Raw genomic sequence first — 16,601 nt, 5'->3', positions numbered from 1 at the left:
CTCAATTTTGATCCCTGGGGAAAACGGTAAAGAGGCATTTTTTTTTTTTTTAAAGAAGAAGCTGAAAGCAATACAAAAATAATAATGAGGATGATGATGATGATAATAATAATAAATCTGTCACAACACTATTTTAAAGGTGACTGGTGTAGACCAGAAATATGTTAAGAAACTAGTAAAGTGTGTATATTATATATATATAATTTTTAATTCAGTTATTATAGTGCCAATAAACAAACCAAAAAACAAACCAAAACAAACAAAATAAAAACCACTCTCGGACTAATAAAGGCTTTCTTATTTTATTATTATTATTATTATTTTTGTTTTTCAGTGGTTGCCACAGCAGATGAGCGCTTGATTTATCAAAGATTTTATGCTGGATAGGCTTCCTGACACAGTCCCCCCAATTATTCGGGCTTGGCACTGGCATTAAGAGTACATTAGTTTGTGTTCCCTGAGTTTGTGGCTACATGGTAACCTCTAATAGTTAAGCGGCTAACATTAATTTGTATCCTGGCCAGGTAAACATTTATAACAACTGTTAAGAACTTCTTGTTCAAACAGGAGCTTTACTGACTTCTCAAAATTCCTTCTAAAGTGTTGTTCATAATTGTGAATGCCAACTACTGTTAGTGAGAGGAGGTGCTGTGTGCCTGACTGTCTACACAGTGTTGTATTTGTCTCACCTGGAGGAAGCAAAGACAGCACTATTGGTATTGATTGTGTTATGAAAAAGTATCTAATCTGATATCTGTTAAATTTTAATACTGGTTAGTATCTGAGAATAATATTTTGACAATATTACGATTGTCTGTTGTTCTCCAAATACAAATTTGTCAGATTTTCCAAACTGGTGTTGTTCTTTTCTCTATAGTCTAAATGTGGTGTACTTTATTGTCTTTAGAACAACAACAGTGTCCGTCACTGTCACAAGGGCTCCCAAATGGAATACTAGTTGTTTCATCTGGAGAAGGTGAAGACTACTCAGTGTTGCTTATCTTTGTATACGCACTTGTCTTATTTGTAGGTTTATCCCCCAGAAAGAAATCTGCTGGCCTCTCAGCTTGCCTAGGTCCAGTTATTGTTAACCAGAGACAGATGGATAAAACGGAGTTAGCTACAAGCAGAGGTGGGTAGTAAGAGCTACGTTTACTCCGTTACATTTACTTGAGTAAGTTTTTTAAAAAATATATACTTTTTAAGTACCTTTTTTGCACGATACTTTTTACTTTTACTTGAGTACAATTATGAAGAAGAAACGGTACTTTTACTCTGCTACATTTGCAAAATTCGACTCGTTACTTTAAAAAAAAAAATTAGTTTAACACATTAGATAACATGCCGTCAGTGGAATTTCCGGTAATTTTTTCACCAATAAGATGTGGCCATGTCGGTGTCTTCAGTGAGAGCCAAAACAACAACTTTTCAGCATGAAACAACTCAATTCGTGTAACCTGAGGAAATGGTAAGTTTTCTCTAAATATCTTTTTAGCTGTGGTTAGCTGGATGTCAGTCTTATGTTACAGCAGCTGTGTCGAGCTTGAGCTGGCAGTAGTGATGTTCGATTCGTGAACGAATCGTTCAATACGCGAGAATCACTTTACTGACTCGTGAATCATGATTCACAAGCCCAACTGACTCACTGACTCATCCCTGTTTCTGTTAGCAAACTAATTTGCTTAGTAGAAATATATCTAGCTTATAATTAAAATTGTGTGTGGGGGGGACAACAGCCAGTTTCTTAACAAAAGTATTTCTGCTCTGAACTGGAAGAAAAAACCCTGAGTAGAAGCTCACATCAAGAAAATAGCTCCTCGGTTCACAGTAGCATCGCTCTGCTAACATGCTAACAGCACATTTGAGCTACTCACCCCCTCCCTCCTGTGCTGAATCATAGAGCGAACGAATCACTCACTCACTCACTCACTCACTAACCCCCTCCCTCCTGTGCTGAATCGTAAGCGTAAGCGAATCACTCACTCACTCACTCACCCACCCCCTCCCTCCTGGCTCACAGCTTCTTCTTCTTGGTTGGCAACCAATGTTAAGGTGCATTACCGCCCCCTGGCTCACAGCTCAGTGGACATTTGGATGAGAAAATATATATTTAACACATTTAAGGAAAATACTAATAAAATAAAAATAAACAAAATAAATGTTTATTAAGCAATTTTGATAGGAAATTGCTTAATTTTAGAAATGTTTTTGGTCTTTTTTGCTCTATAAAATAGTTGGGGGTTTTTTTTTTTTGAATCATTCATCTTAGCAGTGGGATTTACATGAAAAGAGAAACAAATTAAGTTTGAGTGAAAATGTACATTTTTTTGCACTCTCTGGTTGACTGACTCAGTGAATCAAATGACTCCAAAATTCGATTCACTTTGGTGAGTGACTCATTAAAACTCGATTCAGTAAAAAGAATCAAATTTACCATCACTAGCTGGCAGTCATATTTTCGGCGCTAAGTTGTAGTGAGATAAGTTTGTGGGTGTTTTGTGCAGCCTCGGCTGTCCTTTTAACTGCTCGCTTGTTAGTTAGCGTGAGCTATAAGGTAACAGGTAGCCTGGTTAATGACCCTGGAGTTCAACGCACATGCAAACAGCTCGTGTCTACTGCTTTAACTGTTAAAACAGAAGGCAATACTGCGGCTGACAGGGTTTATTATGTCAAATAGCAGCTTGTTTAGTTTAAACAGTCTGCAGCTGGGTGGCAGCTCTCCGCTTACGTACTCGGATGAGCTTGCCTTATCCTACAAGTTGTGCCTCCATCTCTTGTGTCCAGATCACACGCTGCACTGCGTGCTGCTCCACCTTTTCTTTCATTTCTGTGTTTGTGCGTGCACAGTGTGATAGGCGACAGGATTTCAAACTGGTTTGATTATCATGCGACCATACGATTGATGATAGGGAGCTGGTCGTGAGGTGTTAACTGCTCGTTACCCCAAGTATACTACATGATGCACACACGATTAAGGCAAGACACAGGCCGATCCCCAAAACGGTTGCACAACTGAAAAATCGGCTCAAAATCGGCCAAAAATCGCACAGTGTATGGCCAGCTTTTGGAGGCTAGCTCCAAGCAAACATCTGCAGCTTGGCAGTGTATACAGCACTATAATGACCAGACCTAATTATTTTGAAAACCATACATCTTTCCACAGGTCTCCACTTCATCAGACATCACCTAGACACAGAGCTGGATGAGGCCAGCACAAACAGCAGCCTAACTGACTAAGATGATGGATCCATGGGGTCAGGAAAGCCAGAAGCAGAGGAACTGGAGAGGTACCTTTCATATCCATTCACTGGAGGTATGGATGTATTGTATGGCTTTCCTCAGATCAAGAAGCTGTCGATCAAAGTCAATACAGCTCTTCCTGCATCTGCAGCCTGTGAGAGATTTTTTAGTCATACAGGACTCCTGTTCACTGCCAAACGGTCACAGCTTCACAGCAAGAACCTTGAGAGCCAACTGCTGCTGAAGCTGAACCACCATTTCACTGACTGAAGAAACAATTTACAGTAAAGTGAGCCATACACATATGTACATCCACATAGTGGAAATTTGTATTTGTCTTTTATAATGAGTTTTTCTCTGATTTCAGTATTTGTGAGTGTAGTTTTTACATTTTTACATATTACATTGTGTTAATCCACTGTCTATACTTCAGGGTATTTTAGTATACAAAGAACATTTTATAGTTTTGTTAGAATGTCTATTCCTGTGGAATTTTAGCACAGGTGTGTGTGTGTGTGTGTGTTTAATTCCTGCTGTCCGCCTTGGGAATAAACTTTTACTGATTATATCTGTTGCATCTCTGTGTCATTTGTTTCTGATTTACTTAATCCATCCTTGTATTTAAAAGAACCACCCCTAGTATGACATTTTGGCGCATCAGCTGTAGCCTGTTATGTTGAAGTTGCCTCGTTCTAATGTTTTCGCTGAGGCTGCTGTAAATGCGAATATATTTACTGTGTGTTTTGCTTGAAAAAGATTTACGTTGTGAAAAACTGAAATCTTGAAATTAGAATTGTTGTGCCTTATTTTGTGGATCTTTTTACATATATTCCTTTTGAAAATACTAAAATTTGTATATTTATTTATTTTTGTTTGTCTGATAGCATTTATTTATAAAATAAATCGGACATTTCAAACAGTTACTCGCTACTTACTCAGTACTTGAGTAGCCTTTTCACCAAGTACTTTTTTACTCTTACTCGAGTAGCTTTTTTGACGACTACTTTTCACTTTTACTTGAGTAATAATATTTTAAAGTAATGATACTCTTACTTGAGTACAATTTTTGGATACTCGACCCACCTCTGGCTACAAGTAAGTAAGAAACAAGCAAATTTTAGTGGCAATTGCAACCTTGGCCAAAAGATGGCAGTAATGTACAGGATGGATACAAACAGAAGTAGCTTTATGCCAGCGTTGTCTGTGATGAAAGAAGAGAGACTGCTTTACTTTGGTAAATTTTAATTCATGTATATTTTTAGATATGACAGGGAAAGCACTGCTGGCCTTGCTTGTCCTGACGGAATGCCACTAGTTTTAATATTTTCTAATGTATGATGACAATCTGGAGACCAGGTGAACTTTTTGGGGGCACTTAACCATTGAGTGGAGCAACAGGGGAAAGGTTTTTGCAGAAATGTCTATAATAACCCACCATCCCCCAGAAGTGCTGCAACTCAAACCTGGATGAAGGCGACGGGAAAATAAGAATAGCTTAATGGGTATTTTTGTCCACTACCCACTACCCACTATTTTACACATGTACACCACCGTAGCTCCCCAAAACTCACACTGCACAAATTTATGGTCAGATTTGCATCTGCCACCCTCTCAAACACTACTCGGCTGTTCAACATGCTCAAACCCACAAAATCACCATATCATCTATATATGTTTCACAGCCTGGCACCCTAGTCTGTCATGGTTCTGGGTCGGTGACCCCGTGTTTTTGATTTTTGTACTCTTATTTTTGATATTATGAATTATGACAGTTTGTGTTTTGGTTTCCCAGTGTTTATTCGGTGCTCCCTCTGTTTTCCATCGTCTCTGCCTGTGTATGCCTGTGTATCCCCTGTAATGTAGTCAGGTCTCTGTGTTAAGCCCGTGTCTCTTAGTCTGTCTTTGTGTTTGTGTTTCCTGTTTTATTTTGATAGTCCACGTCTGATCTCAGTGTGTGCAGTTATGCTTCCTTGTCTCGTCAGTCCTGATTTCCCCCAGCTGTGCTCTCCTTCTGTGTCTCATTCCCCTCGTTACTTCCCAGGTCGTGTCCAAATTCATGGGCTGCATCCTCCTGAGGACCCAGCCTTCGCGGTCTACGTGGGCCGGGTCCTCAGAAGGTCAGGTAGGCCGGAAGTAAACGGCCGTGAAATTGGATGGTCTAGCCTTCTGATTAGCGTCACCGCTGTCTCGGTGGAGTTTAATAAACTCAGCCGTCTGCTTCTTGCTATCTAAAATATAACAGGACACTGGCGTAAATTCTCGACTGTCTCATACTTCTGTTTAATCAGTTTTCTGTTTGACGTTTAGTCAGCTGTGTAAAAACCAAGGCGGAACCCAGTCGGGGGATTAATAAAGTTTTATTTTATCTAATCTAATAACTTTAATCTCAGCCAAACCGATTTACTCACGAACAAACAAAACACTGAAAAAAGCCCAACAATAACATTTTTAGGTTGTCTAAGTGACGTATATATTACGTTTAACCCGAGCAGCGAAAGTCCGCGGGGATCTGAAAATGATGTGCCAGGAGTTGTGCCGTTCTCAGCCGCATCAGTAACCCTCGAGCTCCCGGCTAGCTATCGAGCTGGTGGGTAGCAGAAGCCTCCGAAAACGTCGATGCACTTTTGCAGATATGCGATATCTTGATAAACCGAGCAGATATTTGATGTTTACACAACTACTTTCTCGCCTGAAAATATGTTAAAAGTTTATTTTGTGACCCAGAAAGATTAGTATGAGTAATTTTAAAACTTAGTAGCGGCCGCCATTGTTGGAAACTGGAGTTTGGCTGGGCCGCGCTATGAATTCTGGGATATGGTAGGCCACGAAGGACACACCCGACCCATCCTTCAAATTCGGGGAAAAGGAGGACGCATTTGTCGGCTGCATTCGGAGGAGTCTACGAATTTGGACAGCCTTCGGCGCGTCGCTGTGACGTAATCGGTCTACAAATGCGGCCTCAGGAGGATGCAGCCCATGAATTTGGACACGACCCCAGTGTATTTAAACCCTGTGTTTCTTTGAGTCAGTGTTGCGTCGTCCCTCATGCTGTGTGGATCTCTCTGTGACTCACTGTGAGTTTAGTTTGTGAGTTTCCAGTTTAGTTTAGTTTAGTTTAGTTTGCTCTTGTATGACTTTCCCCTGCCAGCAAATAAAGCTGAGTTCTTTGTGTTTAAACCTCGTGCCTGAGTGCCTGCACTTTGAGTCCAACTCCTGCCTGCCACACAGCGATTCATGACATAGTCAAAACCAGGATGTGGCAGGTGCTTTGCGGACTCCAAAGGGTATAACTGTGTATTGTAGAGAACCATCTGGCATCACAGTGCCACCTGCCAAGAGCCTTTTAAGAGGTTCAGCTTAATCACAAAAGCTGCTAAACCAACACTGTTCCCACAATCTTCCAATTGTGGAAGAGGGTGACTTTGAGACACTGTTCCTGTTCCTATAGTCTGTATAAAAATGGCCAAAGCTATAAGACTTATTGGCTATTCGGAAGGAGGAACTCCATGAGCTACAGCTAAATTCTGCAATACCATGTGCCAACATATAGTTGTCCTCCTTTTGTAAATGTTGCCACTTCTCTTAGTTCACTGTATATGGATGTTGTTTTATGGAGTAAGAAACCGCCAAATCTACATCATATGTTAACATATGCATTTGGGATTGCATGTCAGAGAACAGAGACTAGAGACCCTTGTGAATAAATAAGACTAATCATGTCAGTTTGCTGTGACCCACTCAAATGTTTAAAACATGAGTTAAGCTTTGCCAGAATCTAAGAATTATTTCAGTTGCCCTGTACCAATGCCATAGATGGTCCATCAGCATCACCGATTTAGTTATCTGCTGCTACAGGCATGCCGGTGGAAATGCCAGCACATCACATGCAGGTTGGCGGTGAGAAAAAGACGTCAAAGCAGTTTTTACTTTGACGACTAAGTTTGAACCAGACAAATCATTGGTCAAAATATGGTTTCAGCATCTTTATGTGACACAGTCTGCTTCGTCATTTGCAGTAGAACATGGCAATGAAGTCATAAGTGTCGCAAATTATTTTTTCCTCCACTACAAAAATGCTGCTGTAATGTGCCAACAGACTAGTACTGGAAATGGGCACGGAAACTAACACCCTGTCACCTGGCTTTGGCTTTTTTTTTTTTTTTTTTTGTTAAACCAACTTTTCATCCTTTTTGGGACTGCAGCCAGATTTTGTTTTGCAATCTTGCAGGCCCAGCGGTGTTTAAAATGGAAAGCACTGACACAACCCAGGATATTTTGTTTTTTATCATTGTTAAGCCATTTTTCTTGCAGGAGTTTCAGAGGCCAATGCACAATGCACACGAGCAAACACAAGCTCAGCTGGGCTAAAGCCAAATGACTTGAACTACCTCCCGTTCAGCAATAACATGAACCTCCTGTTTCCGGTCTTTATCAAACTCAAAACTGTATCCTTGGAACGTGTTTGAGTGTTTGATCAAACCTACTGAGCGTGTGCTGGCTTTCAGGGTGGTATGCACTGCAATAATGCTGAGAGATGCTGAGCTGATTAATCACCTGTGCAGAGAGTGTAAGTTGGTGCCTTGATCTTTTTGTACAACTGTTAGAAGGCCAAAAATATCTAAAAACTTTACTAAAGCCTTTAACACTACAGAAACAGTAATTATTCCCGTGAGAACTGCCTCTGCAAACATAATTTGATGCACACATCATCATCAGTAAAAACTTGTGACCAGCTTTGGTGCACAGAAATGGACTGACACGATCCTCAAAAAAAAAATTAAATGGGGTATCTAGAATTCAGAGCAAAAGTTTTGCGGAATTACACTTTATATCATAACGCTCGGCTCATCTTTGCAGCTTAGAGGTTTTCAATGCCGCAGTGGCAACTTTTTCAACTTTTATGAGTTGAAGCAGGGTTGTCTGAAGGAAGATGTGTCACAAATCAGATAGTAGGAATGGCATTTTGCTCTCATAAGACCCTTTAATTGGCCAGTGTTTCCCATATGTATTTTCTAAATGCTGAAATTAGAGCCATGGGGATGTAATCACATCTTTGCTTTTTAAACACCGAGACAGAAACTCTGCTCCTGTAGGAATCTTTGTTGTTATTATTGAACAGAAAAGTTATTCTGGTATTTGGCAGCACAAATATTTAAAGGTTGTAAAGCAGAATAACAAAGAAACACCGTGGCATGCCTTTGCTCAGAAAAACTTGTGCAATCTCTTGTTTAAAGGTTCTTTTATTTTTATTTATCTGGATTTATTTTTCTCTCAAGCAGGTCTCTGAAAGAATGTGAAGCTGGAGCTGTAGAGACGAGAAAGGTGTTCTTGCCACAGGAACCTGTACTACAGGAAATCTTCAAGGTCACTGCTCCAAAGTGGACCTGCCTGCAATGGTCAACCCTGCCCCAAGTGAAGGGATATTCCATGTTCTGGCCCAGCCTTCCGTTATCACACAGCCTGCACTGTCATTTGACTGTTGATTGTGTGATAATATCAACACTTACTTTTTCCACACCTCTTGTCACTGCAAAAATGGTGAGTGAGTCAAAGCCCCTGACTCTTTACAGTCACTGCTTTCTCTGTGTGCTGATGCTAAAGAGCTGCTGGATGCAAGGTTCCACCTCCCAGAAGCCTGCTGTGTTAGCAGAATCCCAGCAGGGCTCACAGGAGTATACCCATTCAATCCGCCTGGATGGTGACATCATTCTGGGTGGGTTGTTCCCTGTGCATTCCCGTGGTGAGAGGGGGATGCCATGTGGTGAATTGAAGAAGGAGAAAGGCATCCATCGACTGGAGGCCATGCTATTTGCCATCGACCTCATCAACAAAGACCCAGACGTGCTGCCCAATGTGACACTTGGGGCACGAATCTTGGACACATGTTCACGTGACACCTATGCCCTGGAGCAGTCCCTTACTTTTGTCCAGGCACTAATTGAGAGGGATGGCTCTGATGTTCGCTGCACTAATGGTGATCCTCCCATCTTTGCGAAGCCAGATAAAGTTGTGGGAGTCATCGGCGCATCGGCCAGCTCTGTATCGATCATGGTGGCGAACATCCTGCGACTGTTCAAGGTACAAGAATGCTGTGTGATTCCTTGAAGTTTTTTGTTTGTTTGTTTTTAAGAATAATGCTTGGTTATAGCAGTGATTCGAGGAGTGGTTAGGTTAGGTTTGTGTGTTTGTGTGTCGGTTTTTGGTGTTAGGTTGGGTCAGTCAACAGACGTTTGTGGTTGTTGGAGTACGGTGGGGTACATTGTACCTCACCATATGCTTGGTAGTCCTAGTACTTGTAAGGACCAGTCTCTAAAGCCATAAGTTCTGAATATATATGTCGATAAATACTTGTATGAACAATCAAATGTTATTTAATTAATATTTAACAGCTTCATACACTGTCACTAACTCCATGACAACTCCAAGAGTTAGAAAGCTAATATTGTTATCTCAAAATAATGTTTAGAATCATTATTTTTACTAATGATTTTTTAACTGAAAGAACATTTATACCCATTAAGTTGATAAAGTAAATCATGTGTATATACAAGCAAGATACAGAATCTTCTGTATGTCAGTTTAATGCTAAATGTACTTGTTGAAAGCATGTAAAATATTTACATGTAGAGAGATTTATTGTGTCAATCAATCTGAAGTGTATTTTAAGATGTAAACATTGCAAAACACAAAAGTGAGGATGTACACACTGTACACCTCAGTACCAACCTCAGTAAATACTTTGATAAGTTTATGGCCTCCATCACTAGCTTCAGGACTTATCTAATAAATAATTACATTTATTTTCATAAATTGTGAATCCATCTAAAATTAAATCCACAGTTAATCAGGGTATGCTACCGGGGATGGCTGCCCTGTGACTGATGAGTTGCTACCATTTGCTATGCAGTCTCATGGTTCCTAAGATAATAAGATTCAGCCCTTGCTTGTCATGTCCACTATGAAAAAACAAGATACTTCTCATGGGATCTTTTATGTACAGCCTTTGGTCTTACAGTGTATATAAATTATCTGTCAGACACCTTTTTTAAAACCAGATATTATAATATCATAACATCTTCATCTTTGGGAAAACTTCTGGGAGTATCCTGCAAAAAATTAGAATATGCTGACAAAAGCATCTTTAACCCAAAACAGAGGGACAGGTGTATATTTGGTGCGAGAAGCAGATTACTGGGTGTTTTCACAGCCTGGCTAAATCTTCTGTTGACCTCCGCAGTGTGAAAAGATTCACAGTGTGAAGAAAAAATCGACTTGTCAGCAGCTGTGGATTCAAAAAATCTTCAAGCTGCTTGAGTCAAGTAAGGTGAACATATTTTCATTTGAGACGATGCGCTGATTATATGAATAAATATTAGTGATGTGCCTGTACTTTATGTTTAATCATGTTTAAAAAGCACAAGAAAATCTGACTCCAAACAAAGCAAAGAAAGGAGTCAAAACATTTGCACACTTCTGTATCTGCTAAAGATTTCTCTTTGCAAAAATCACAATTTAAGACATTAAAGTACAATTTAATTCTGTGATATTGCAATCATCTTCTATTCAGTCATGATCCATTGTGTAACATGTATGAAGTGGAAAGTTAAGCATTTACCTTTGTAAATTAACTTGACAATGAAGTAGGAGAGATTTTCCTCTACTGTTTGGTAATTTACGAAGATAAATTTTATTTGACATGCCTGTCAAATGCTTTCACCATCTTCCATCATCATCCAACAATACTGTGATTGCGGCCATTCCCCAACTCTCTGTGAATGGTACTCATGGCCATTGATCACTGAGCTTTGATCAATGGTTGTTGATCAGTGGTCATGAGAATTTGCATATTAATGATCAAGGGACCAACCTCCCAGCCCATTGTTCATTCAGTGGGGCCAGTTTCAGTCATTGTGCAAATGTATTGTTTATAAGATTTGGGGAAACCTGCAGTCAGCTGAGACTGAAGAAGTCACTTGGATGAGTGACGAAACATTTCTCCTACTGAAAACGCTACGTCTAGATGAACAGAACTTTTGGGATTTCCTTTCCTGGATTATTGAGCATGCATAACGAGATAAAAAAAAAAAAGAACCTGATTAAACATACACCTGTATTATTGGAAAATTGTACATAAAGTATCAAATAATAATTATTTTACAGAAAAATGTTTCCAAGCACTGTTAAATGGATTAATAATACTGTTGCATATGTTTACGTTTGAGCTTGTTTTAAATACCTAACATTCTGTTGAATGTCCAGCAACATATTCTGGACCACATGTCTCTATAAAAAACACCCGCAAAAAAAGGTTAATGAGACACAGGCCTACATCTTGATTTTTGTTTGTTTGTTTGTTTTAAAGTGTAATATATTAAATATATTAATGACAAAAGAATAACCAGTTTAATCAAAAACACAGAGCAGTGTGTGATACGGTATGATATGTTTAGAATAGAATAGAATAGAATAGAATAGAATAATCCTTTAATTGTCCCACAAGGGGAAATTATGGTTGTAACAGCAGTCAAAAAGACACATATACAAACAAACAGTACACAGGACACAGAACAGAAACATACACAATTTTTCTTACATATTTACATTAAGGACAATGGTTACTATATACAGAGAGTACTGTACAGTTATTAAATTAAATAAAAATAACTACAGATAAGAGGCAAACTAGGTTGTAGTGCAAATCTGTTAATTAACTTATTGCAGTTACAGCGCAGATGTAAACATCTATGTTTGTTGGGAGCAGTTCTGCAGGCAACTGTCAATATCTACAGGGGGATTCAAATCATTAATCTTAAGTCATTGCTAATTGCACTAATTAACAAAGTTTTTACACTCCATCTTCTCTAAATTACACATGTTAGCTAAGGTGGTTAGCAAGTTGAAACTCATCTGTTCCCATGATAAATCACAATTGTTTACTTGCTAATGCAAATTGGGTTTCCATACATCATGTGGAAGGGAGTCGGAAACAGCTTGACTTGTATGCTAGTCTTGCATTGGTTTACCAAGAAAGATCAGAGGTTTATCAACAGTGTGCATGCATAAACCACCAGAAAAAAACTCTGGGTTTGTCAGATTGCCCTGTTTCCGCCATTGTTAAAACCCTTAAAATGGAGACTAATCTAAGCTAGCCTGCTTTCCTATGACTATGAAACAAACAGCACTTTCAGCAGCAATAGCTGACTGCGCCCCCCAGATGTCAGTAATGTGCAGGATTGATTCCAAAAGGCGTGGAGCTTATAACAGCATGTTCTGATATGAAGGAACACATTTTAATTTGTTTGTTTTTAGATTTGACACTGCAAGCACTTATTGCCTTGCTCTAAAGCTGACAGCTGCTTGCTCGTGGATATTCTAGTTAAATTGGTAACCTTACAACCATAACCATATGCCAGTCAATAATATCCTACTCTCTCTTTGGCAGCTACTGGAGTTGCTGGTCTGAAATTTCAAAAACCTTTACTTCAAATACCACCCACTTCATGTCACCACTGGTTGTTTTTCCCGTAATCACTCAAATTTGCTGAATGTTATTAACTTTCTATGACCTCTGGTCAACATGCCAATGCTAATGGCTTCCAATTGAGGATGTAGCTTCAGTTTTATTCTTCTCTTAGCTGGATACAGAATAGATAACGTGTTTCTCACTGACAAAACGTTGATCTCAGCTGTTGCCTCATTCTCTGCACAGACAAATTGTGTCTGAAGGCAGCGAGTTGCTGTGCACAGCAGCAGACATACTCCACTGCGTTAAATTAGTCATGAAGTGTATGATTTTAATGTGTGTGTGTATGTGTGTGTGTGTGTGTGTGTGTTAGAACCCTAACAGCTTAATGAGGACGGAAAGGCCCAACAACATCGCTTATCTAAAATTAGCCAGAGATGCCTCTGGGGGCGGTGGGGGAGGGGGTGGTGGTGGTGATGGGAATAGCCAGATAATGCTGACGCAGAGGTTTCCTCACCAGTGCTGTCACAGCCTTCAGCTATAGTCACAACACTGACAGATAACAAGGCTTATTGAAAAGGCTCTTTTTAGTTGAGGATATTCTGAGTAAAGACACTACGATAGGCATCCCACTTATACCCCATTTGGTAATAACTAAATAAAAATAGTGTAACCACATATCCAGATTCTGCATCCAGATAGAGTTGTATTGTTTTTAAGCACTTGACTCATATTTTTAATGAGTGTGCTATTTCACAAAATGAACATTCTCAATACAATCATGGACTGTATATACATTAATTTCAATGACATTACCCATTTGTTAGTTATGTGCTGTTGTGAAACCCTGTGTTTAGTGGGTTTCCTTTCCCCATCAACCACGTGATGTTTTGAAACCAGGCTTGATAAAATGCACTGCACAAAGTGGCAACTTTATAAAAGGGATACAACTTATTGAAATTGTATTCAATATGGCTTCAGAACGACCAGCTTAAACTCATGGAAATTGTTTACTGAAGTCAAACATCACGTGACCCTGTACAAGCCATCATCCTTTTCAAACCTCAACTTTCTGGCAATTAGAAAAAAAAATGCAGGTGTAAGAAAGGTCTTGTTATCAATAATATCATTTTACAGATTACTTGGGGACAAACAGAAACACAACTATGAAACATTTTATTGTGACTTTATTTTTTAGTGGTCCTTTTTATACAGGTAATGGCCATAATGTGTTTATATGGTAAAGAATTTTGGGCTTAATTTTAGATAGGATATTACTAACACACAGCAGTAAGTGATAATCGGTCATTTCAATAATAAGTCATCCATAGATTGTGCTGATCTCGTTCCTTCTCTCCAGAGGATGAACCTTTTGATGACTTTACAGCCTTTCTTCTTTTTCAACCTTTTACTCCTGAGGTTAAATATGACACTTTTATTTCCTCCATCAGTAAAAAATATTAATATTTCCAGTCTCGATTGCAAAGAGATTTGCTTTTAATAAAAGCATTTTTCTTCCTCTTCAGACACTTCACTGAGGATATAAGGGGTGAGATATTCCATCTAAAACTGTGAAATCCTCTAAGTCCATTTGCATAATATTTGCGCATCCTTTTCACACTGTAACACACAGCGTGAGCACAGTCTTGTGTTCAGGACACTCTGCTGCTACATTCCTTCATGCTGCTGCGTTATATTTCCATCTCTGCTGTCTGCATGGGAGGAACTCAACCATGGTGTCTGTGTTTTGAATCTGCTGCAGGTTTAGCCAAAAACACAAAATAAAAAAGGAATCAGGTGGGAAAATACCAGAAAGAGCAATGAAAACAGAAGGAACCTTCTATTTGGCGCGATATGGCAGCCTCGCCTCTGTCAGTCTGCCCCAGGGCAGCTGTGGCTACAATCGTAGCTGCCTCCACCAGTGTGTGAATGTGAGAGTGAATGAATAGTGGCATTGTAAAGCGCTTTGGGTGCCTTGAAAAGCGCTATATAAATCCAATCCATTATTATTATTATTATTATTATTTGAACAGTCAGACGAAGAAGAAGATCTGAGCCTCCAGTGTCATGACTGGATATCCAGTTCACAGAAAATGCTCATCAGTCTCCCAGCACTACGACAGCATTGTAATATCAAATGTAAACAAACCACCAAATCCATTCCAGTGCTGATAAAAGTAATTATCAGGAGATTCATCGCATCTGGATCCAGTGGTGTTCAGAAGCTGACTACTATAGATTGTTGGGTTGTAACAGTATTGATATTTATCCTGAGCTACAAGATTTTTGTCATGGTTCCTGTTATGTTAAATTTGATGTTTTCACTGATGACATATTTTTTGTACATATTCTAAATGCATTTACGAACAACCTTCAGTTTACTTGTGAGTTTAGCAAGGATAAAATACATTTACTCAATATGTGGGTCGTTTTAAATAATGGGGCACTTTCTACTGCTACTTTCTAATATACTGTTGTTGGTCAATAGCATGCATACTAAAACATTTAAGAAGGGTACACCTAAAAGCCAGTTGAGGACATTGTATCAACCAAGAGAAGAATTTATAGCAAAAGCAGTAGATTTCTTTTAGTAGATTAGAGAAGTCACTTAGTGACTTGGTGACCTTGCCCTTGTAACTTTACAGATTGACACTAGGGGTGGGTTTTGATAATCGATTTATCGATTAAAATCTATTCTGGCTTGGATAACGTGATATCGATTCATTAAAATCCTGAATCGATTTTTTAATATAAATTTTTTTTACCCAAAATGCCAAAATCACAGGTTAAACCTCACAAAATTTTGAAAACCACCAAACAGCTAAAACAGCTTTAAATGAGAGCAGGTACACGGATTCTGCACAAAGATGTAAACACAAAGCGCGACCCACCGACTGAACAAATTTAAACTTTTTAAAATTATGCAAAACGCTTAGCTGTGTCTCTAATAAAACCGCTGTAACTTCAGAGGTAATGTTCATATGTTGATTAATGGTTTTCTTTCATTTTTGATGTACTGCAGAATATTTTTATAAAATCCCAGGCCAGGAAAATCACCTTCATGTTTTTCTGTGTTTTATCCTCAGCTACTTTGACACAAAGGCATCTGCTGTGATGCTCACACCTTTGATAAAGTCTTGCGAGTGTCAGCTTCCTTTTTATAGATACAAAAATATGTAAATGTACCGATCTGAATTACAATATTTCTGACTGTCTGAGGCAAAATTTCCCAGATTCGAATTGAATTGAATTGAATTGAATTGAAGCGAATCATGGATCAAATCGATTCGGGACCTTGTGAATCGGAATCGAATCGATTCTAGAAATCAGTGACGATGCCCAGCCCTATTTGACACCTGTCAATCAGGAGGAAATAATAATCATACAGGACTGTGATTGGGACAGAATCTTTGGATTGGTGTGTTTACATGAAGCATTTTCATTCCAATCAGATTTTTAAACTGGTTACTTGTCATACACCTCTCCAACGTAAGCAGCAGTTCTGTGGCTAGAGACCTCTAGCTTTGTCTTATCTGACCAAAGGGCACACTTTCAACATGCATAGTCTTTCTCCAGGTTTTCCCTAGTATACTTCAATCTGGCTAGAAGACTCCTGCATAAGTGAAGTTTTTCTTGCTCTTCAACCACAGTCCATTCCTGTGCAGGGTTTAAGTGATTGTCTTCTTTGAGACTGCAATTCCAGACTTGGCTAAGTCATTCATTAGTTTGTTGACAGTTATCTTGGGTCTTTACACACAACTCGCACTAGTTTTTGGTTCAGTGTTTCTAATATTAACAAGGGTGACACAGCTAATTATTAGGTTTGGGTGGGGGTGGGGTGGGGGTCATTGCTTTTTCACATAAGGTGACGTCGGAAGCTTAAACTACCTAATTTGTT

The 16,601-nt window shown here is 39.1% G+C and overlaps 1 protein-coding gene across 2 annotated transcripts in view; it reads left to right on the top strand.

Annotated features, from left to right (window-relative positions):
- Positions 1-16,601, top strand: part of LOC309710365 (metabotropic glutamate receptor 8-like) — a 143,206-nt gene that overhangs the window by 1,854 nt on the left and 124,751 nt on the right. The window contains exon 2 of one of the 2 annotated variants that reach the window (XM_082539751.1): positions 8,520-9,318. In XM_082539751.1, the coding sequence (XP_082395877.1) occupies positions 8,668-9,318 (651 nt within the window). In that variant the 5' untranslated portion in view covers positions 8,520-8,667. Of the gene's footprint in view, positions 1-8,516; positions 9,319-16,601 lie in introns of both variants that reach the window. The other variant, XM_082539750.1, reaches the window with a different exon arrangement.

The sequence above is a fragment of the Aulonocara stuartgranti genome, assembly GCF_965226115.1.
Source record: "Aulonocara stuartgranti genome assembly, chromosome: 7".
NCBI lineage: Eukaryota > Metazoa > Chordata > Actinopteri > Cichliformes > Cichlidae > Aulonocara > Aulonocara stuartgranti.
The sequence above is the reverse complement of the archived record's forward strand: the minus strand, read 5'-3'. Positions and strand labels throughout refer to the sequence as shown.